Genomic DNA, 22,167 nt, shown 5'->3' with positions numbered 1-22,167 from the left:
GGCCCTGCCCCGGATCATAATTATTGTTGCCATTAATTGTTTATTATTATTATTACTCAATAATAGTGATGTGATCAAATGGGTGCGATACATAGGACGCAGTGGACTCTATGAGACCCGGTGTTAAATCTGAACCACTAACGGGTTAATCTACATAGCTGCTTTGCACTTTACAATCTACAAACTGACTTTGTCCTTTCTGAGGTTAGCCCACTGAACTATATCTGATTGGTTGATAATCAAAAATCGATCTTAATTACTTGTGTCTAATGGGTTGACATGGCATGACAAAAATTCTCGTATTTATAAACAAATATTCTCAAGTCAGACTGAAATTTTGGCCCATCAGATGTTTGGAGTTGATGCTTCAGATTGCTTCAGTGCTACATGAGTCAGTACTTTGTTCATAAATATGGGTGTGAGAAACAAAAAATCATTCAGATAGTAGACTCTCTACAAACCCGAGAAGAACCTTCTTGTATCTGATTGCTTGGGTAACAAAAATCGATCTGACTTTAAATTGGGAAGTGCAAAGCAGCTTTGTGGATCTGTTTGATCCATTGTCCTGTTACAAGAACCATCTTCCTGGATACCAGCAGTAATTTAAATGACCTTCAATAACTATATGAGACCTATCTCCAAGACATTATTTATTATTAATCTCATCCTTGGATTGTTTAGACTTTATTTGAACTTCTAGTAAAAAGAAAAACTCTCTTTAGTCCAATTCGGGTAGTCCAAAAAAATTAAAAAGAAATGAAAATATGAAAAAAACTAAAGAAATTTTAAAAGAAAAACATTTTTAAAGTTAATTGGCAACCTAAACTAAAATAAACCCAATACCACTCACTTTGAAAATGTAGCAAATGGCTGTAAAAATTAAACAACATTATGTCATCTATAAGAAGAGTTATAAACGTTATAATATGAAATGGAACATTGATGTCCCATCGCTAGGTGATTGATGACTATAACGTGGCGATTACATTTCGATTTTCCATTACATCTAATAATTCGAATACGATTTTCAATATGTTATTATAGTACCTACAGATATGATTTTATTTTCATTAGTTTTTGAGGCCCTGCCCCGGATCATATTGTTGCCATTAATTGTTTATTATTATTAAGAGAGGGGGAGAGATACAGAAAGTGATAAGAGAAAGGAACAAAGAGGGAGAGAGAGAAAGAGAAACCCAAGTAGGTATGTAAGCACCCTCGCAGTGACCAAGGGCGTTTATTAAAGCCGATGGCCCTACCTTTACCGATACCAATACCAAGCACCTAGAGATGTTTTGTGTGAAAAATTATGAAAAGCAAATATAGGTAAAAGTACCTATTTGTTAACCTGCTCTTTAAAAAAAAGATAGGTATTTGGGTATGGAGAGTGAGAGGGGAAGAGCTTTCCTATATTCTAAAGATTGTACATGACAGAAAAGAAAACACCTACAAATCATTTAACCCAAGTTCTTTTCCATCACCCTCAGAAATATTGGACTTTGGCTACCCCCAGAACTCGGACACAGGAGTGCTGAAAACGTTTATCCTTCAGCAAGGTGTCAAATCTCAGAGCAAAGAAGAACAGTCCCAGATCACATCACAGGTCACTGGACAAATCGGATGGAGACGGGAAGGTATCAAGTATCGGAGAAACGAACTGTTCCTTGATGTACTCGAGTATGTCAACCTTCTCATGTCACCTCAAGGTAAGAATTTTTTAACTTGGCTTTATGGAGTGCTACCACACTCATTTACAAGAAAACTCAGGTGGTTTTCAAATGCTCCTCTACATACTTTAATCTATTTATATCTTAAACTAGCTTTTTCACCTATGCTTCACCACAGTTTAGAACAATTTAAGTAATGGAAAGAAAATTCCAAAATAATATCATCAGCATTCATTTTCTCCCTGAGTTTGAATATTTAGCCTGAAACCTTCAAGCAGCCTAGGATTTCTTTTTTCTTGGAACTCATCATATGGGCATAACTGCCTTACTTAGCTCTTGTGTACTTGCTACCTAGTATTTCGAAAGTTGCTTTTAAAGTTGAATAATTTAAAATTTGGGAACATAAATTGTATAAGGAGTTGTGCTTTCTAATACTCGTACATTCCGCCCATCAAATCCAATCCCTCTCTTCTTCAGGTCAAACCCTGTCTGCCCATGTTGCTGGCAAAGTTGTCATGAAGTCCTATTTGAGTGGCATGCCCGAGTGCAAGTTTGGCATCAATGACAAGATTGTAATGGAAGCCAAGGGAGGCAGTTCAGCTAAGAGTTCTGGTCTGACAGTGGCGGGGGGCGATGATGTGGGCAGATCGGGAAAACCAGTGGTGGTCATTGATGATTGTCAGTTCCATCAGTGTGTGAAGCTGTCCAAGTTTGAAACCGAACATTCCATTTCCTTCATACCACCCGATGGCGAGTTTGAACTCATGAGGTAAGCCATGGCTTGGTTGAATTTGAAAGTTAGGCTGGTCTCACTGCCGTCAGCTGATGAAAATGATGTAGAGTCTAGGCTAGGAGGGTCTACATCATTTTCATAGGTTTGGTTTTGCAGCCAACCTACAGGAAACGCGCTACTAAATGCGCAGTGTGAGACCAGCCTGACCCAATTGCAGAGGACAAAATAAAGAAAGTGTTTATTTCAAGAGAGGGGGAGAGATACAGAAAGTGATAAGAGAAAGGAACAAAGAGGGAGAGAGAGAAAGAGAAACCCAAGTAGGTATGTAAGCACCTTTGCAGTGACCAAGGGCGTTTATTAAAGCCAATGGCCCTACCTTTACCACCGATCTAGTTCATTCAATTGACTTTTAATAGATAAGATAGGTTCCTTTTATTTTTATCCACATATGTTTATGTATTCCAATTTTTATTTAAATGGTGGTCCCCATCAAACTTACTACTTTTGTCTACGTCTACACTATGATGCTTAGTGTTTACTGTGTTGCTTCAGTTGCTACTGAAGATTCTTCAAATGAGGTTTTATCTTTCTTGTTTGGTAAATATTGTACAATAAAATTGCTTAATTCAAAAACTATATAATTAGATCAAAGATTAACTAAGATGGACTATGCTTTACTAAGAACAGTCATTACGTCGCGATAAGCTTAGTTAGTTACACTTTTTTCCACTTCAGTTGCACTTACAAAAAGTGGTGAGTTTGCTGGGACTTCCCTTTTTCAGATGAGAACATTATATTTATCAAATTTCTATCCAATTCCATGCATACTTTAGTTAGATTATCTACATACGTACTATATTGTAGATATAAGAAGTATTTCATAGCTATATTGTTCATATTGTTTTACCCCTACATAATTATGTATTGATTTTCTCCTAAATCTTTGTTCACACGGTTTGATTGCATTATTTTACTGGATTTTAAGTATTAATATTCATTCAGAAGGAAAAAAAAAAATATATATTTTAAACAGTTTTAAAGTCTAATTTCTAAAATTTCTGGTTCAAAAAATCGTGTGAACCAATTTTCTATTGGACAACTAAGAGGACTCTATCTAGCCTATCTCAGTATCGCACGAAGTACTCTCATTTCGAAAATAGCTTTAATAGAAATATTTATAGTCCACGAAAATATGTACGTAGTAAAAAGCTCTTATACCTAGGTCTTTAAAAAAATGCGTTAACAAGAAAATAGATGTCCTCTCTTCTTTTTCACTGCCTCCGTCTGAAAACTGACATTTTTTAATACGTATGTAGGTACGATACCTAATTAAGGACATTAATAGCAGTAATAGATGTCATCTTGGTTGTTCTTACTTCTAATCTCTCTCGTGATTATCATGAATTATCTCCCCATCTTCTAATCTATCCATGAATTATGTCCCAATTTCAATATTATTATAGTTGATGCTTTGAAAATTCAAATGTTTTTTGTTTTCTCTTATTTATATATATCTCTTTTCTCCCCTAGTAACACTTGAAAGCATGGGAGCTCGTGACACTTGGCTCATGCTGAATCAACTAGTGTTGACTCAACTACGGCTGCCGATCCATATGAATCAACTACTAGTACCAACCCTACCATCCCTGCTCAATTGAATACTGCTGATTCAAGTTCCTCTTCCACTAAATTAGTACTTGGTTCTAATGCTGAATCAACACATAAAGCAGCTCTCTCAACTCAACCGAGTACATTCCCTGCTGATTCAAAGCCCGATACTAAGTCTGAATTATACACGAACCCGTCTGAAGCCTCGAGATTTGACCTAGAATATGACGAGCTTCTTTGTGCTGACTCAAGTTCAGATTCCATGTCAAGTTCTCCGATTGGCAACACTGTATATTCTGATCTGAAAACCAATGGTGATCCAAAACACGTCTGTTTTATCAAAGGTGAGCGAAATCAATTACCTTCTGAGGTAAGCTTTGCGTTAGAGTGTGAGGATTTCAGTCAAAATACAAACGAAGATTCTGCCATTGTATTTATTACTATTGTAATATTGTACCTACTGTTAAAAATATGAATAAATAAAGCACTATTAATACTAATACTAATACTAATTGGTACCCAGGATGTAATCTTTTAATTTACACAATAATAACAAATGGAACGTAATCCAATAGACTCTTTTTGAAGAGGTTCGTTAGAGGGAGCTATAAAAACGGAGGTATTATCGTCCCGAAATCAAATAGAGAGCCAGCCGTTCCGAGAATGAACCTTATCTGATTAAAACAAAGTCCGCCCCGGCCGGGAATCAAACCCGCAATCTAGAGCTTAGCTAAATAGGAGTAAAAATGAATCGGAATATTTCGTAGTCGAAAAAAAAATCGCAACATTAGCCCATTAAAATAAAATTTCAGCTTCACTTTTTGCTTTTTTTGCCCATAGTCCATCACTTGCTAGCCTCCTTGCTCCTTGTTTTTGGACCGTGTAAACGGCCCTCAGTCTCACCCGGGATGACATTATGCCTGTAGCCCTGCTCCTTCCTCTTCCACCCTTGTTTTTAAATCTTCCCGCCATATTGTACTGTTGGCAAACCTGCATATGTGCAACTAGGCAACACTGTACAATCAGCTGATGTAGCTTTTGAGATTTGAGTGAGCACTGAGCAGCATCAGCAATCAGCAATTTGAAGACTTTTGAAAATTCGAGTTGAAATGTTTGCTTTTTAAATCCAACACTTTTTTAACAAATTATCGCCCATTTCTTCGTGGATCACCTATTTGGCGAAGAAAATGTGTTAGAAATATGCAGTGTTTTCTGTGAGTGAAATTTGACTGCAACCCGGCTCGGTTGTGATTTCTCATTTTGATATCGAGGTAAGAACCTTATCTATTGCCACCCCCTTTCCTTGCAGTGATCAAACTTGTCCATTCATTTGAATAATGAGAAAATAATGGGATGTACCTACCTAAATCGTATCGCTTTGTACCCGAGTGAAGGTATTGGTAAGGTAAGTACCTATCATTGGTATTAAAAGGAAAAGGTAGAGAGGTTTTGGAGAAATAGAAAGTGGACTGAAATGTTTTGCAGTAATCAGCCCAATAATGATGGTAAAAGTACTTACAGTAGGTATTATTTCTTAGGTAAGTTATGGCTTGGTTGAATTTGAAAGTTAGGCTGGTCTCACACTGCACTTTGTCACAACTTAGTCGTGTGTCTACGCGGTACGCGTGCAGTGTGAGATCAGCCTGACCCAATTGCGGAGGACAAAATAAAGAAAGTGTTTATTTCATCAGCTCACGTTAATGGCCTTCAGCTATCTGTCTTTGGCCTGTCTTCTTCAAAGTCACACGACCTCGTAGATCAGAGGTAGAACGTTGATAATTATTTGGCTCAGACTCGAATCCCAATGGCAACTTGAAAATTTACCATCGTAAGTTCGACAGAAAGCACAAAAACCTTTTTTATTTGGACAAAATAGTTTTTCTCCCGTTTTTTCTATGATTCAGTTCTCATTTAACCCATTCACTTCCTCACGTCCCCAACAAAATAGTTTTTCTCCCGTTTTTTCTATGATTCAGTTCTCATTTAACCCATTCACTTCCTCACGTCCCCAGATATCACACACAGGCTCCTTCGGAAGTTGGTATTTTTTTCTTCAGTTCTCATTTAACCCATTCGTCTTTCAAAATTCAAATGGTTTTTTTGTTTTCCCTTATTTATATCTCTCTTCTCCCCTAGTAACACTCGACAGCTCGGAACATTTGGCTCAGGTCCTTATTATTTGATTAGTTACTACCTACCTGAGCATTTAGATACTACAGACCTACTGGATAGATACCTACTTGAAACAAAAAAGGAGGTTTCATAGAGGTAACTGTAACAACGGAGGGAGGTATTGTACCGAAAGAGGAGGACAAGATAGGAGAAAGCAAGCTGTTCCGAGAACGAACCTTGTCTGTTAAGGATTAATCACAAGTTCGCTCCGGGCGAGAATAGAAACCGCGAAGGTGCTTATAGGACAGGCGTGTTGCCTTCTAAACATCTAAACTAACTAGATTGCCTGCAAAGGATTTTAGTGAGGGGGTTTTGCGCTCAATTTGGCGATAAGCTACTTTGTCTCCTCACATTTACCTCTCTCAGCCTGAGCTCTCTGTGTGAGAATGGCCGGGAAAATAAGTCAGCAGTAGGTACGCGATTGTCCAGTCACTGGTCCGATTTTCAATCACGCACAACGATACTTCTGTGATCCGTTGAAAACTGCGAACTGGTGCAGTCAAGGTGGTATCCCCGCGCCCCGGCGGAAATACCTACGAGTTTGCTAGTATACCGACCTTACCTATGATGAACCTACTCTATCTCGAGATTATCCGAAGTAAGTAGTAATAAAAGCTCCGGCCTAGCTCCACTCATCAGTTTTTCTTCCGCTCTTATTCCTGGAAGTCCTGGAACAATCCAAAAATTCGGTCACTAAAAGTAGGTGCCTACCGAAAAAAGGCACCTACTTTTAGAGTTTTCCGTTTCCATTCCACTTTTCTCTCGCGAAATCGAAAATATTGAACGACACATGCGCGCGTCAGAGTCTTGTTTTTATCAATTTTTCCCAGATAAAAAACAGGCTGTTTTTCTGTTGCTGTGATAAGTAGTTTAAATTTTTGTTTGATTTCTTATCAAATTAGTTATCTTTTGTTTGTTTACTGCTAATATTTATTTAACTTAGTTCAATTTGTTTTACTTTAGAATCATTTTTCGTTTCGGTTTTAAAACCCATCTCGTTTTCAGTGTGATACCTTGGCTGATGTTTTTGCGTGATATTGATCGTACGTTGTTCTAAGTACAGGAAAACTTGCAGCATTTTCCAAGGAAGAACCACTGGATTTGGCCAGGAGAAGACTTCTCACTCTTGATTTGGACATATTGGGCAGGTGAGAGAACACTTCCAACCTAAATCAATCCCTAACACCACCCCTAGCATTCCGTTTTGCTTCAGTTTCTTCCACCAAAGTTCCAAAAGAAATCCTAACCTCACTTTTCTTATCACTCATGTTTTTGCGTGATATTGATCGTACGTTGTTCTAAGTACAGGAAAACTTGCAGCATTTTCCAAGGAAAAGCCACTGGACTTGGCTAGGAGAAGACTTCTCACTCTTGATTTGGACATATTGGGCAGGTGAGAGAACACTTTCAACCTAAATCAATCCCAAACACCACCCCTAGCATTCCGTTTTGTTGTTTTTGCGTGATATTGATCGTACGTTGTTCTAAGTACAGGAAAACTTGCAGCATTTTCCAAGGAAAAGCCACTGGACTTGGCTAGGTGAAGACTTCTCACTCTTGATTTGGACATATTGGGCAGGTGAGAGAACACTTCCAACCTATATCAATCCCTAACACCACCCCTAGCATTCCGTTCTGCTCTCCAGTTTCTTCCACCAAAGTTCCAAAAGAAATCCTAACCTCACTTTTCTTATCACTCAAAATGTCTAAAGTTTGTTAACTTTGGTCTTTTCTTGGGGGTGTTTTCCATAAGATTGTGATTAATTTAACCACCATTCAGTCAGTAATCTGATAAATACCCAGGAAACACTCACTTCACTAATCAAGTCATGTTTAACAAACATTTTGTTATGCAGTATTGATCTGTTGATGAACAGATGTCCAGCTACAAAGTAGGATCCCTACTATCTGTATATTTACCAATGAATAAATTTCCAATATGTAGAAGAAAACTCCAATAAAGGAAGATTCGTCAAAGTATTACTGAGGTACTAGGTAGATTTTATTTTATTTCAGTAAATTTCCAATATGTAGAAGAAAACTCCAATAAAGGAAGATTCGTCAAAGTATTACTGAGGTACTAGGTAGATTTTATTTTATTTCAAAGCCTCCAAAATTTGTGAATGTCGCATACCATATAATACTTAAGGTATTTTAGACTTTATTTCTACCTACATTTATAAGTATTTATTTTGTTGTACTTGAAAACTTACAGAGCTTGATGATACGCTGGCAATGAAAGCCAGACCGACTAGGAGTGCAACTTTTCGCATGGTAGTGTGCTCACTGAGTTACAAATCACAAGTGTAGCCTCAGCTATTTCGACAGCTTTAACGTAAACAACCCATGTCGTGTTGAGGTCACATTATTGGAGACCTAAGCTAATTAGCGATGAACTCATAAATAATATTTTGTGTTCGTTAGTACTTGAAGCCTCAGCTATTGAAGGTATAGAGTATAGATGGTATTTGTAGGTCTTTTGTCTTTTGAGTCATAACGTCACAAGAACGCTCCAGTTAACCATCGATGATGACAATTTGTTCTCTCATCCATTTTTATTTCGTAGCGATGAGACAGCTGTGTGTTGATTTAACTCTGTGACTATAGGACGGCATGTAGTTAAGGGTTAGTACTTAGTAGCTATTGTCTCTTTCTTGTGATGTATGTTACTGACACACGCAATGGAAAATTTGTTGAGTTTGACAAAATATTGAATATTGAAATACCTTGTGAAATCTCTCGATTGTCTCTTTCTTGTGATGTATGTTACTGATACACGCAATGGAAAATTTGTTGAGTTTGACAAAATATTGAATATTGAAATACCTTGTCACACCTTGTGAAATCTCTCGAAAAAAACACTCCTTTTTCTCTATCTGATTCAATCTAGTAGGTAATTAATGTTACATGCTTCTGCCGCTAATTACCTATTTTGGAACAAAAGGTAGGACGTATCTATCAAATTTGTCATGAAGAAGAACGAACTATTGTGTGGAGTAAAAAAAAATAGCATACGAATGTATTTCTTTCTATTGAAGTACTTAGTTTCGGTAGGTACTAAGTAAATAAAAGAGATCATTGCTATCAACTCCTTTGTTTTTGGCTTGAAGGTACATAAGTATTGCTTAAAGACCTAATTATCAAAGTGTAATAGGATAGGCTATGATGTGCGGAATCCTTCATTCAAAAACAGGGAATTTTGATGAAATCCGCTTTCGAACGCAAACTCTAAAATCAGATCGGCACACAATAGACAATAGTCTCAAGCTGGTGATCCGAAATATGACCGCAGTTTAGACCAGTATGGCATCGGATTCAAATAACCCACTGCCGGATAAATATAATCCCCTGGGGCGTTGACAACATTGCCGGTTGTGTCTAGAACATATTTCCCAGCGCCCAATGCTTTGGTTCCCGCGCCGCCTCCGAGTTCGATAAGAGATTTGGCTACATCCCCTGTTCCATGGATCACTTTGACGGATTGGTCCAGTCCTGCTTGGGACAGCCAAGGCGTTGGTTCCTACTGTGGGTACTTTGACTATGGCTGATCCCGTGGTCTGCGCAGCTTGCTTAAGAAATTTGGCGTTGGCTGCGTTTTTGGCTTGAAGGTACATAAGTATTGCTTAAAGACCTAATTATCAAAGTGTAATAGGATAGGCTATGATGTGCGGAATCCTTCTTAACCAAAAGCTTCGTGTCGCATCCTTGTCACATTTGACAGCTACATACCAAATTTCAAGTCGCTAGCTCTTACCGTTTTTGAGATACCTTAACCAAAAGCTTCGTGTCGCATCCTTGTCACATTTGACAGCTACATACCAAATTTCAAGTCGCTAGCTCTTACCGTTTTTGAGATATTTTGTTTAGAGACAGACAGACACACACACACACGGACCAATGGCTGAAACTTTGGATTTAATTTTAGGCGTTTTAGCTTTTCTGGGCTTCGTGTCATGACCTCATTTGTCATGTTGCCATTGAACATGGGTATCAGCATGGGAAGAACTATTTGTGTCATAGTATTTTATTTTCAGAACTATTTGTAAATAACCTTAGGAAGGAGTCCAGATTGGTATTTTCAAAATTTTGTGTAGGTAAAAATTATACTTTGGACGGAGCCCAGATATGGTTTCTGCACGTCCAAGAGGGTTTATACTACCAATCCTTCCAACATAGTAAGCTAGACTTGGTACTTCTTATCATGGACATTCATCGCTGAATGGACATGGACATATAAAAGGGATGCCAAAGATAGAAAAGTGTTGAATTTTTGCTACCTGTATCAGTGGAGACAGCCATCTGATGCACCCTGGTACAGGGTTCTATATGAAACAGTTCCCACCTATCTTGGTGTATTAAAGGGTTAGGGCTGAAAATTAGAAGTTCTTGATAACTATCCCCCTCCTGCAGTCCCACAGCACAAGGGGTCCTGGGTAGGTACCTATTTAGGGGCTGATAGGGACTTATTCGGCCGGTCGGCCCCCTTCCAAAAACTTCCAGTGGGCCCTGAGACATAAGATAAGACCTTATTTAATTAAAATGTGATAAAGGAGGAAAGAGGGGGAAAGAGAAGAGGGAAATAAGAAATTTATATGTCAGGTGCTATGGCTGTGTCATAGAAAATCCCAATTAATGACCAATGGAAGAATAGGTAATCTTCAAATTCCTTTAATTTTGCTACATAATTGGGTATTTATTATGTAATGAAGTATGTAGTAGGTACATATAGGTATTATCATTCTTTAACAATTGGGGAATAGAGTGAAGAATTTAGCTAACAAGAGTCCCTCTTCAAATGTTATAGTTTACAACTCCCCCCAATATTAAGTAAGAACCTACTTACGTAGTTATTCCTCAATAGGTAGAAGGGAGGTTTGAGTGAGAGAAGCGAGGTTTGAGGGTCTTATCTACGATTGGCCATAACTTCGTCCAACCTTCACCCTTACGTCTTTCGCGCTTTTTGATTATACGTTACCTGCCCTCGTATGGCAGGTTGTAATTAGACACCGGGTGCCTGCCAACCATTGTAAAGACGGATGGAAATCCGAGAAAGGTGTTCGAATAGTATCCCGTGGAATATACTCTGAATCTCTGATATCAATTTGAGATCGTTTCGATTGCTGGTAAAAGGTTTCTTCAAATTAAATAGCTCCCAAGGGCAAGATAAACCTTAAAGCCTTAAACCTTGACAATTAAGTATGCCTAAAGCCTGGATACATGTGTTTCAATCCGCTCTACAAGGTTTCCTTTTTATGCTATCTTATTAACAGACCCATCATCTCTTGAGTATATGAATATTTCTACAATAAGACCTTCAATATTTCTAAATTTTTCGGATTTAACGGGCCCAATCTCTCTGGCCAATAAGTTAGCGTCATTTCACGTACACCTTATCGTTTCATAGACATAAAAGTCAGCCTGATTGTTATTGATGCATTTTGAAGCTTTTCTAATGTTTCCTAGATGCACAATTTTAGCCCTTATCACAACCGAGTGCTGTCTGTGTGTTAAAAAAATCATTTATTTGTCTGATATACGAAGGTACAAAAGAAACCTCTCTAGTTTAGGATTGTGAACTAGTGACTAGTGGTTTAGTTAACTGAAGACTGTAGAGCTTACTCAGAAAAGGGGCTTCTAAATGGATATGATAAAATCAAACCCGACATCCATTGAACAAATTTGCTTCGTGAACTTTTTTCGTCAGATTTCACCAAACCATTCAAGAAGACCTTGTAAAAAATCTTCCAGCAAAGGGATTTTTCAGTCTCATTCTAGCAGTATGTTACGTATCAAAAAGGGCTAACCTAACTCATTTGTAAAAAATTAAAATATAAAACCTCCCTGGTTCGAAAATGATAAAATAGGAGACAAGAACAAGAAGTTAATGGAGAAGAGAAGAGAAGAAGGGGACAAGAAGGAAGAAGAAATAAAAGGAGGAGGACGACAAAAAGAAGCAGGAGAAGAGAAGAAATAGAAAAAGAATTAGAAGGGGCAAGAAGAAGGAGGAGACAAGGACAAAGGGGTATAGGAGGAGGACGAGGAGGAAGAAGAAGAAGACAACAAGAAAGAAGGGAAGAAGAGTTTCTGGTTCAAAAAATCGTGTGAACCAATTTTCTATTGGACAACCAAGATGACTCTATCTAGCCTATCTCAGTATCGCACGAAGTACTCTCATTTCGAAAATAGCTTTAATAGAATTAATAGAAATATATATATTCCACGAAAATACGTAGTAAAAAGCTCTTATACCTAGGTCTTCAAAAAACGCGTTAACAAGAAAATAGATATCCTCTCTTCTTTTTCACTGCCTCCGTCTGAAAACTGACATTTTTTAATACGTATGTACGTACGATACCTAATTAAGGATTAAGGACATTAATAGCAGTAATAGATATATGTCATCTTGGTTGGTCTTACTTCTAATCTATCTCATGATTATCATGAATTATCTCCCCATCTTCTAATCTATCCATGAATTATGTCCCAATTTCAATATTATTATAGTTGATGCTTTCAAAATTCAAATGGTTTTTCTTTTCTCTTATTTATTATCTCTTTCTTCCCTAGTAACACTCGACAGCTCGGAACATTTGGCTCAGGTCCTTATTATTTGATTATAGTTACCTACCTGAGAATTTAGATACTACAGACCTACTGGGTAGGTACCTACTTGAAACAAACAAGGAGGCTTCATAGAGGCAACTGTAACAACGGAGGGAGGTATTGTACCGAAATCGACGAGAGGAAGACAGGATAGGAGAAAGCCAGTCGTTCCGAGAACGAACCTTGTCTGTTAAGGATTAATCACAAGTTCGCTCCGGGCGAGAATAGAAACCGCGAAGATGCTTATAGGACAGGCGTGTTGCCTTCTAAACTAACTAGATTGCCTGCAAAGGTTTTTAGTGAGAGGGGTTTTGCCCTCAATTCGGCGATAAGCTATAGTCTATACTTTGTCTCCTCACATTTACCTCTCTCAGCCTGAGCTCTCTGTGTGAGAATGGCCGGGAAAATAAGTCAGTATCAGTAGGTACGCGATTGTCCAGTCACTGGTCCGATTTTCAATACGTCAAAATCTCTGAAAATTTCAAGTGGTACGTGTTTACTAAAAGGTTGAGAACCCCTGATCTAACCTATGCATGTGGTTCTTTCAGGTATTCAAGCTTGGGTTGGCCAAGTCCATCCATCATGCTAGAGTTCTCATCAGACAAAGACACATCAGGTAAGCTGCTTTCTGAACTAATTTGAGTCTATTAGTTTTTCTGTAGATACTGAAAATTTTAAATGTTAATGCTCAGAGTTGTGATGGAGAATAGATAAATTATATCTTCAAAATTATTTCCATTGTTTGCTTTGCTAACTTTCTACATCAGTACATTTTCTTGATGTCAAAAATTTGATTCTAAACTGTTCTATTCTAAAGAAAAGAAGAAGAAAAAAATGGAATGTGATTTTGTGTAACCAGTTTGTACATATGCCTTTGCATACTGGGCAGAAGTAGATGGCATTTATCATCCATTCTATCTTCAATCTTGCAAGGCAACAGCATGTCTCACTGTTAATCCCAGACTGATCAACCAAATGTGATCTTTTTGATTCATGAGTGAGATACATTAATCATTACATTGTTTATTTCAGTTATTGTTTTTTATTCTTATTATTTTGGTACTTGTGCAGAAGTCATGTCCATGAATATTGCTACCAAAGGAACTGGCACAAACAAGCAGTGACCAGTGTTATTATAGGGTTAGGTTAAATGCAAGAAGGAGTTTTCACAATTAGAGCAGTGATTAGTGTTATTATAGGGTTAGGTTAAATACAAAAAGGAGCTTTTCTTTTCCACACATGTGACTTCTGCATAATTACCCAGAAAAAATACTAGGCTCAATTTCTTCAAGGATTGGAGCTATGGACCTCCTGCTATTTTACATAGGTACACTTGAAAATTTTGAGGATAGAATGCAATTAAAAATCTACACAAGACCATTGACCAGTGCAGAATAAGGTACTTGTGCAGAAGTCATGTCCGTGGAAGCAGTGACCAGTGTTATTATAGGGTTAGGTTAAAAGCAAGAAGGAGTTTTCACAATTAGACCAGTGATTAGTGTTATTATAGGGTTAGGTTGAATACAAAAAGGAGCTTTTCTTTTCCACGCATGTGACTTCTGCATAATTACCCAGAAAAAAATACTAGGCTCAATTTCTTCAAGGATTGGAGCTATGGTCTAAGCTCCATCGCAGACACTTCTATTCATTAGCAAGGTTGGTTTATTTGCTCTTGGGTTGAGACTAGGCTATTTTTGATGGTTGGTTCTCCATTGGGGATGCCTACTAAGTACTAAGGAGAGAGAAGTTATTAGGTTACATATGAGTTTCCTTTTTGCCCATCTGAAACAGACTGGTATCCCAATCCCAACATAGTGCAGCTCCTTCATTCACCTTGGGAGACTAGGCTATTTTTGATGGTTGGTTCTCCATTGGGGATGCCTACTAAGTACTAAGGAGAGAGAAGTTATTAGGTTACATATGAGTCTCCTTCTTGCCCATCTGAAATAGACTGATATCCCAACATAGTGCAGCTCCTTCATTCACGTTGGGTGGATTTTATCCTAAATAGATTTTACCCTATCTCTATTACCTGAACATTTTTTATGCATCTGCTATTGTACATACCTACTGCATCATGGGGAGTCCAATACCTATGTCAAAACATACAGACCTATAAGACCTTGGTTATACTGTGGGGGTTGGGCAGTGATTAGTGTTATTATAGGGTTAGGTTAAATACAAAAAGGAGCTTTTCTTTTCCACGGATGTGACTTCTGCATAATTACCCAGAAAAAATACTAGGCTCAATTTCTTCAAGGATTGGAGCTATGGTCTAAGCTCCATTGCAAACACTTCTATTCATTAGCAAGGTTGGTTTATTTGCTCTTGGGTTGAGACTAGGCTATTTTTGATGGTTGGTTCTCCATTGGGGATGCCTACTAAGGAGAGAAGTTATTATGTTACATAAGAGTCTCCTTCTTGCCCATCTGAAATAGACTGGTATCCCAACATAGTGCAGCTCCTTCATTCACCTTGGGTGGATTTTATCCTAAATAGATTTTACCCCATCTCTATTAAGTACCTGAAAATTTTTATGCATCTGCTATTGTACATACTTAACATACTGCATTATGGGGAGTTCAATACCTATGTCAAAACATACAGACCTATAAGACCTTGGTTATACTGTGGGGGTAGTGGATTTTATCCTAAATAGATTTTACCTTACCCCATCTCTATTAAGTACCTGAAAATTTTTATGCATCTGCTATTGTTCATACTGCATTATGGGGAGTCCAATACCTATGTCAAAACATACAGACCTATAAGACCTTGGTTATACTGTGGGGGTATTGTACATACATACTGCATTATGGGGAGTTCAATACCTATGTCAAAACATACAGACCTATAAGACCTTGGTTATACTGTGGGGGTAGGGTTACCGGACAAATTTCAAAAGGAGGACATTTTGGCTTAAAGAGGTAGACATTACCTGTTCTATTCTACAGAAGCTCAAAACTGTGTACCTAGGGGTTAGTTTGACCCGTCCTCATTTTCACAATAATGTGTAATGGTCCAATCATTTTATAGGCATCAATAGTGTGTTGGGTTACCGGACAAGAAATTTCAAAAGGAGGACATTTTGGCTTAAAGAGGTAGACATTTCATACCTGTTCTATTCTACAGAAGCTTAAAACTGTACACCTACGGGTTAGTTTGACCCGTCACCACATAGAAATTACCTGTGTTGATACTAAATCTATTTTTGATAAAGCAACCTGTGTTTAGATTAAATCTCATTTTCACAATAATGTGTAATGGTCCAATCATTTCATAGGCATCAATAGTGTTCAAAATTGCTTTAGTGTTTGATTCAATGTGTTTCAAATTTGTTTGTTTACATTTTGCTTTTTTTTATATCATGAATCTATTTTCGGACAGTTTCCATTTTATTTCACTAATACAATTGCAGGCATCAAATAGGTACAGGGTTCTATATGAAACAGTTCCCACCTATCTTGGTGTATTAAAGGGTTAGGGCTGAAAATTAGAAGTTCTTGATAACTATCCCACTCCTGCAGTCCCACAGCACAAGGGGTCCTGGGTAGGTACCTATTTAGGGGCTGATAGGGACTTATTCGGCCCCCTTCCAAAAATTTCCAGTGGGCCCTGAGACATAAGACCTCATTTAATTAAAATGTGATAAAGGAGGAAAGAGGGGGAAAGAGAAGAGGGAAATAAGAAATAATTTTTCATCCTTAACAAAAAGAACAAAATGGAAAATGTATGAAAAGGAGAAAGAAGACACATCATTCAAATGGAAAAGAATTTCATTAATCATGTAAGAATAAAATAGATAATGACTGCTTATTTTATTCAGACTGTGTTATTTATTTATTTATAGGCTTTAAAACGCCCCCAAACAAACAGTGTTTTACATAATGGTAGTGTAGTTTCTTTAAAATAGTAAACTCCATACTTACTTTATTTCATAATTAAATGAGACAATTGTGTCGAAATATCTGAAGTAAGTTTGCGTGGACCTAAGGTTTCTTACTGTCTTTTAATACATCCAGTAGCATGACGGGATTGTCCAAATAGAACTCAAGATCTCTTTGGTCTCGTAACAGCGGTATGAAGATATCCTTGTGATTCATCAACCATTTGTACGTTTTGGCATTATCCTCCATAAGTTTCATGTAAAGCCTCGGGTTTTCTTGCTTCAGTGTCTGCAGAGATGACTGGATGGTCGTCTCCCTCAACGTTTCCTCTTCGGTTTCTTTAGACGCCCAGGGCCAGGACGGTATCATGTTCCACATAATGTTGAAGGGGTTAAAGTATTTGCCCGGCTCATTGATCACATTCTCTACTCCCCCCAAGGCGTTAAAATGGAAAAGAATTTCATTAATCATGTAAGAATAAAATAGATAATGACTGCTTATTTTATTCAGACTGTGTTATTTATTTATTTATTTATAGGCTTTAAAACGCCCCCAAACGAACAGTGTTTTACATAATGGTAGTGTAGTTTCTTTAAAATAATAAACTCCATACTTACTTTATTTCATAATTAAATGAGACAAATGTGTCGAAATATCTGAAGCAAGTCTTCGTGGACCTAAGGTTTCTTGCTGTCTTTTAATACATCCAGTAGCATGACGGGATTGTCCAAATAGAACTCAAGATCTCTTTGGTCTCGTAACAGAGGTAAGAAGATATCCTTGTGATTCATCAACCATTTGTACGTTTTGGCATTATCCTCCATAAGTTTCATGTAAAGCCTCGGGTTTTCTTGCTTCAGTGTCTGCAGAGATGACTGGATGGTCGTCTCCCTCAACGTTTCCTCTTCGGTTTCTTTAGACGCCCAGGGCCAGGACGGTATCATGTTCCACATAATGTTGAAGGGGTTAAAGTATTTGCCCGGCTCATTGATCACATTCTCTACTCCCCCCAAGGCGTTGGTTCCTACTGTGGGTACTTTGACTATGGCTGATCCCGTGGTCTGCGCAGCTTGCTTAAGAAATTTGGCGTTGGCTGCATTGACTCGCTTGAATTGGTAAGCTTTCTCGCTTAGGAAACCGTCAGTTCCTTTGATGACATCACCAACATTATCGAACACCTTGTCCACTTGGTTTCCAGCCACATCGTACAGGGTGTCTCGGGTCTTGGACAACCCCTTTGTAAATCGGGATGACACAGTAGGAACAGCGGGTACTGGAGGTTGTTGACCTTCATCCAGTAGACCTGCAGGGGTAATCTCACTGTCCAACACAGATTCATCTACAATAGGTCTACGTTGTGGTTTTTGAGGCGATGCCGCTGGGTTGGGTGGGATTTTTGGTTGGTTTGAATTGGTCGTTTGGAAGCCGCTTTGCTTGAGAAATTCGTTGAGCGCCTTCCTGGAGGTTGTTGACCTTCATCCAGTAGACCTGCAGGGGTAATCTCACTGTCCAACACAGATTCATCTACAATAGGTCTACGTTGTGGCTTTTGAGGCGATGCCGCTGTGTTGGGTGGGATTTTTGGTTGGTTTGAATTGGTCGTTTGGAAGCCTTTTTGCTTGAGAAATTCGTTGAGTGCCTTTTTGTATTCTTCCGAATTTTCATCAATTACTTTCTGTAAATTATGAGAGGTCAAGATGAATAATTAGGAAGGAACTATGAAGTCCTATTTAAATTTCCAATATGTAGAAGAAAACTCCAATAAAGGAAGATTCGTCAAAGTATTACTGAGGTACTAGGTAGATTTTATTTTATTTTATTTCAAAGCCTCCAAATTTTGTGAATGTCGCATACCATATAATAAGGTATTTTAGACTTTATTTCTACCTACATAAGTATTTATTTTGTTGTACTTGAAAACTTACAGAGCTTGATACGCTGGCAATGAAAGCCAGACCGACTAGAAGTGCAACTTTTCGCATGGTAGTGTGCTCACTGAGTTACAAATCACAAGTGTAGCCTCAACTATATCGACAGCTTTAACGTAAACAACCTATGTCGTGTTGAGGTCACATTATTGGAGACCTAAGCTAATTAGCGATGAACTCATAAATAATATTTTGTGTTCGTTAGTACTTGAAGCCTCAGCTATTAAAGGTATAGAGTTATAGACGGTATTTGAAGGTCTTTTGTCTCTTGAGTCATAACTTCACAAAAAGGAGGAGGACGACAAAAAGAAGCAGGAGAAGAGAAGAAATAGGAGAAAAAGAAGTAGAAGGGGCAAGAAGAAGGAGGAGACAAGGAAAAAGGGGTATAGGAGGAGGACGAGGAGGAAGAAGAAGACAACAAGAAAGAAGGGGAGAAGACAAGAAAGAGGAGAGAGGGAACGACTAAAAATAGGGGAAAGAAGTGACCGAAACGGAAGTTGAATAAATCAAGCCTACACTCGGGGTTCTGGCCTTTAGCCTCAGGTTTCAGGTCAGACGGACCCTTGCACACAAAACCGTTGCATATTTCATCAGAGCTGCAAATTAAAATGCTTCATGTCCTTCTGTCCGAAGCCTATTCCCTGATTAGATTTTATCTGGAGGAGGAGGAGAAGGTGGTGGTGGTGGTGGTCGTGGTGGAGGGCCACCACCGCCGCGAAAGAGAAAAATACTTTATGTGAAGCGAGCATGGGAAATGACCATTCGGTGCAAAGGTCAGAGGCTTTGCCGACCTGAAAGAAACGTGGAAAACGAATCGAGTCTGTCCAATCAGTGAAGAGCTTCTTCAGGTGACGTGAAGGCGAAATCCTTCCTCTACCAAAGGATTGGTTTGGCCGTCCAGCGCGGGAATGGGGCAAGTGTGGAGGGGACCTTCCCAGCTGGAGACAGATTTGACGAGGTGTTTGGCTTGTAACGTGGAAAATGATTTGGGGAAATGATTGTCTTTTTGTCTTTTATGAATGTGCCTATTTTGTGTTGAAATTGAGACCTTTCTATTGGTAGTAATGAAGCCAAAGTTGTATTGAAATATAGAATTCTTGTGTAGTGAATTACCTTCTTGTGAACTTTTTTTTAAAATGACGTAAAGTAGGTAGATGTTCAACAAAATTTTCGAGTGGTTGATCGAGCACATCCACCAAAATGATAATGTAGCAGATTGCATATTCAGTGGATTTTTAGGCGCGCATACAATTTCTCTTTTTATTTAAATAATCTATTCTAGATTTAGATATAGTATACCTATGTAGAATGTAGATGATTCGATTCATCTTTGTTGGAGTTATTTTACCATCATTATCATTAAATTTGAAACATAATTTGCATTGTCATTACGAATTCTTTTAGATTTCAAATACTTGTCTCATATACCTATGTAGAATGTAGATGATTCGATTCATCTTTGTTGGAGTTATTTTACCATCAATATCATTAAATTTGAAACATAATTTGCACTGTCATTACGAATTCTTTTAGATTTCAAATACTTGTCTCATTTTTTTTCTCTCTATTTTTTTCGAAGAACTCCTACATCCTGTAAAACATTAAAACATCTATCTTTCACGAGGAGAAAAAATGCAATGAATTATTTGGCCCGGTCGAAAAGTCATTCTTTCAGTTTTCGTATATCTGATAAAGTTTTCGGCGGACGAAAAAAAAAGTTGCATTTTTCAAGTAGGAAATGGATTCCCAGGCAGAGTAGGCTTTTGTTCATTTAATACTTTTATTTATTTTTTTGGCAACGATCAGAATTAAGCCTAATAAATCTCACCGGAGGGGTCTTTGTTGAAAAGGAGAGGGGGAGAATGAGAGGGAGGGGAAGGAGTAGAAAAGAGAGGAGAAGAAGGAGAAGGAAAGTGGAGGAGAACAAGGAGGAGAGAAAAGAAGAGAAGAAGGAGAAAAAGGGCAGAGTAGGCTTTTGTTCATTTAATACTTTTATTTATTTTTTTGGCAACGATCAGAATTAAGCCCAATAAATCTCACCGGAGGGGTCTTTGTTGAAAAGGAGAGGGGGAGAATGAGAGGGAGGGGAAGGAGTAGAAGAGAGAGGAGAAGAAGGAGAAGGAATGTGGAGGAGAACAAGGAGGAGAGAAAAGAGGAGAAGAAGGAGAAAAAGGGGAGGAAGAGGTAGAAAAGTTGTTCTATATATGTGGAAAAGTGAAGGCATATGAGAAATGAGTTTTGGCATGTAATATGATAAGAGAACAGAGATATCAGACAGGGTGAATTGTAACCGAATCAATATACAGGGTGAGACAATGTTTTCATGTCAAGAACTGAATTTCCTCAAATATCCTTCCGATTATTGCATCTTCTGAGATGAAAATATAAATAGAGTCCACTTTGGACGAACAATATGTGGAAAAGTGAAGGCATATGAGAAATGAGTTTTGGCATGTAATATGATAAGAGAACAGAGATATCAGACAGGGTGAATTGTAAGCGAATCAATATACAGGATGGGACAATATTTCATGTCAAGAACTGAATTTCCTCAAATATCCTTCCGATTATTGCATCTTCTGAGGTGAAAATATAAATAGAACCTAAGCGAATCAATATACAGGATGGGACAATATTTCATGTCAAGAACTGAATTTCCTCAAATATCCTTCCGATTATTGCATCTTCTGAGATGAAAATATAAATAGAACCTAAATTAATATGTCGACGAGAGGGAAAGGTTTTTTACCTTTGAGAACGGGAGGTGTTATCAAACCTGATAGCTTCGCCACGATGCGATGGGTAATCGAATCCGTGACCAGCGCTTACAAAGCAGGAGCGAGGCTGCTATTCAAATCTTTTTGAAACGCAGAAAAACCTAGCGAATCCAAATGATATGAAAATCTGACTTCTGGAAAATTCGGAATAAGTTACAAAATTTTTGCTTTGCACATTACAAAATTCTTGATTGAGTAGGTACATCAGGTAAAAGGTGCAAAATGCAAAGCTCTAAGCTGGAAAATTCGGAATAAGTTACAAAATTTTTGCTTTGCACATTACAAAATTCTTGATGAGTATGTGCATCAGGTAAAAGGTGCAAAACGCAAAGCTCTAAGTTTTTTAACTTTATGCAACGCAGCCCAGTTCAATGTAGTCAGTAGACTCAGTATAGTAGTGCCTAGTAAACCAAATGTACGCCATCTGAATCTGTCAATCCCACTTTGAAACACCCTCTGGAAAATTCGGAATAAGTTACAAAATTTTTGCTTTGCACATTACAAAATTCTTGATGAGTATGTGCATCAGGTAAAAGGTGCAAAATGCAAAGCTCTAAGTTTTTTTAACTTTATGCAACGCTGCCCAGTTCAATGTAGTCAGTAGACTCAGTAGTAGTAGTAGTGCCTAATAGTAAACCAAATGTACGCCATCTAAATCTGTTAATCCTACTTTGAACCACCCTGTATACACGGAATAAAATAAACCTGTGTATTTGTATTCTATTTCGTGTAATTGTATTTGCCAATGTTCCTCTTTATTTTATTTGTTCTCAGTTTTTAAAAATCATAAAT

At 37.9% G+C, this 22,167-nt stretch overlaps 2 protein-coding genes across 3 annotated transcripts; one reads left to right on the top strand and one right to left on the bottom strand.

The window, feature by feature from the left end:
• Window positions 1-866: 866 nt before the first annotated feature.
• On the top strand, window positions 867-2,440 carry LOC103516012 (AP-2 complex subunit mu-like). The gene is made up of 3 exons (XM_026828530.1): window positions 867-872; window positions 1,421-1,706; window positions 2,145-2,440. Exons 1-3 carry the CDS (start codon window positions 867-869, stop codon window positions 2,438-2,440), a joined length of 588 nt encoding a protein of 195 aa, XP_026684331.1.
• Window positions 2,441-17,313: 14,873 nt separating this feature from the next.
• Window positions 17,314-18,691, bottom strand: LOC103516011. Of its 2 annotated transcripts, none has more exons than XM_017446891.2 (3): window positions 18,596-18,691; window positions 18,144-18,345; window positions 17,314-17,958 (listed from the first exon to the last, which is right to left on the bottom strand). In XM_017446891.2, the coding sequence occupies exons 1-3, from the start codon at window positions 18,650-18,652 to the stop codon at window positions 17,348-17,350; spliced, it is 870 nt and encodes a 289-aa protein (XP_017302380.1). In that variant the 5' UTR covers window positions 18,653-18,691; the 3' UTR covers window positions 17,314-17,347. The 2 variants fall into 2 exon arrangements, with proteins under 2 accessions (XP_017302380.1, XP_026684327.1); XM_026828526.1 differs by having other exon boundaries at window positions 17,314-17,973; window positions 18,159-18,345.
• Between the last annotated feature and the right edge of the window lie 3,476 nt (window positions 18,692-22,167).

The sequence above is a fragment of the Diaphorina citri genome, unplaced genomic scaffold, assembly GCF_000475195.1.
Source record: "Diaphorina citri unplaced genomic scaffold, Diaci psyllid genome assembly version 1.1 scaffold1463, whole genome shotgun sequence".
NCBI lineage: Eukaryota > Metazoa > Arthropoda > Insecta > Hemiptera > Psyllidae > Diaphorina > Diaphorina citri.
This window is presented reverse-complemented; position numbering and strand designations above follow the sequence as displayed.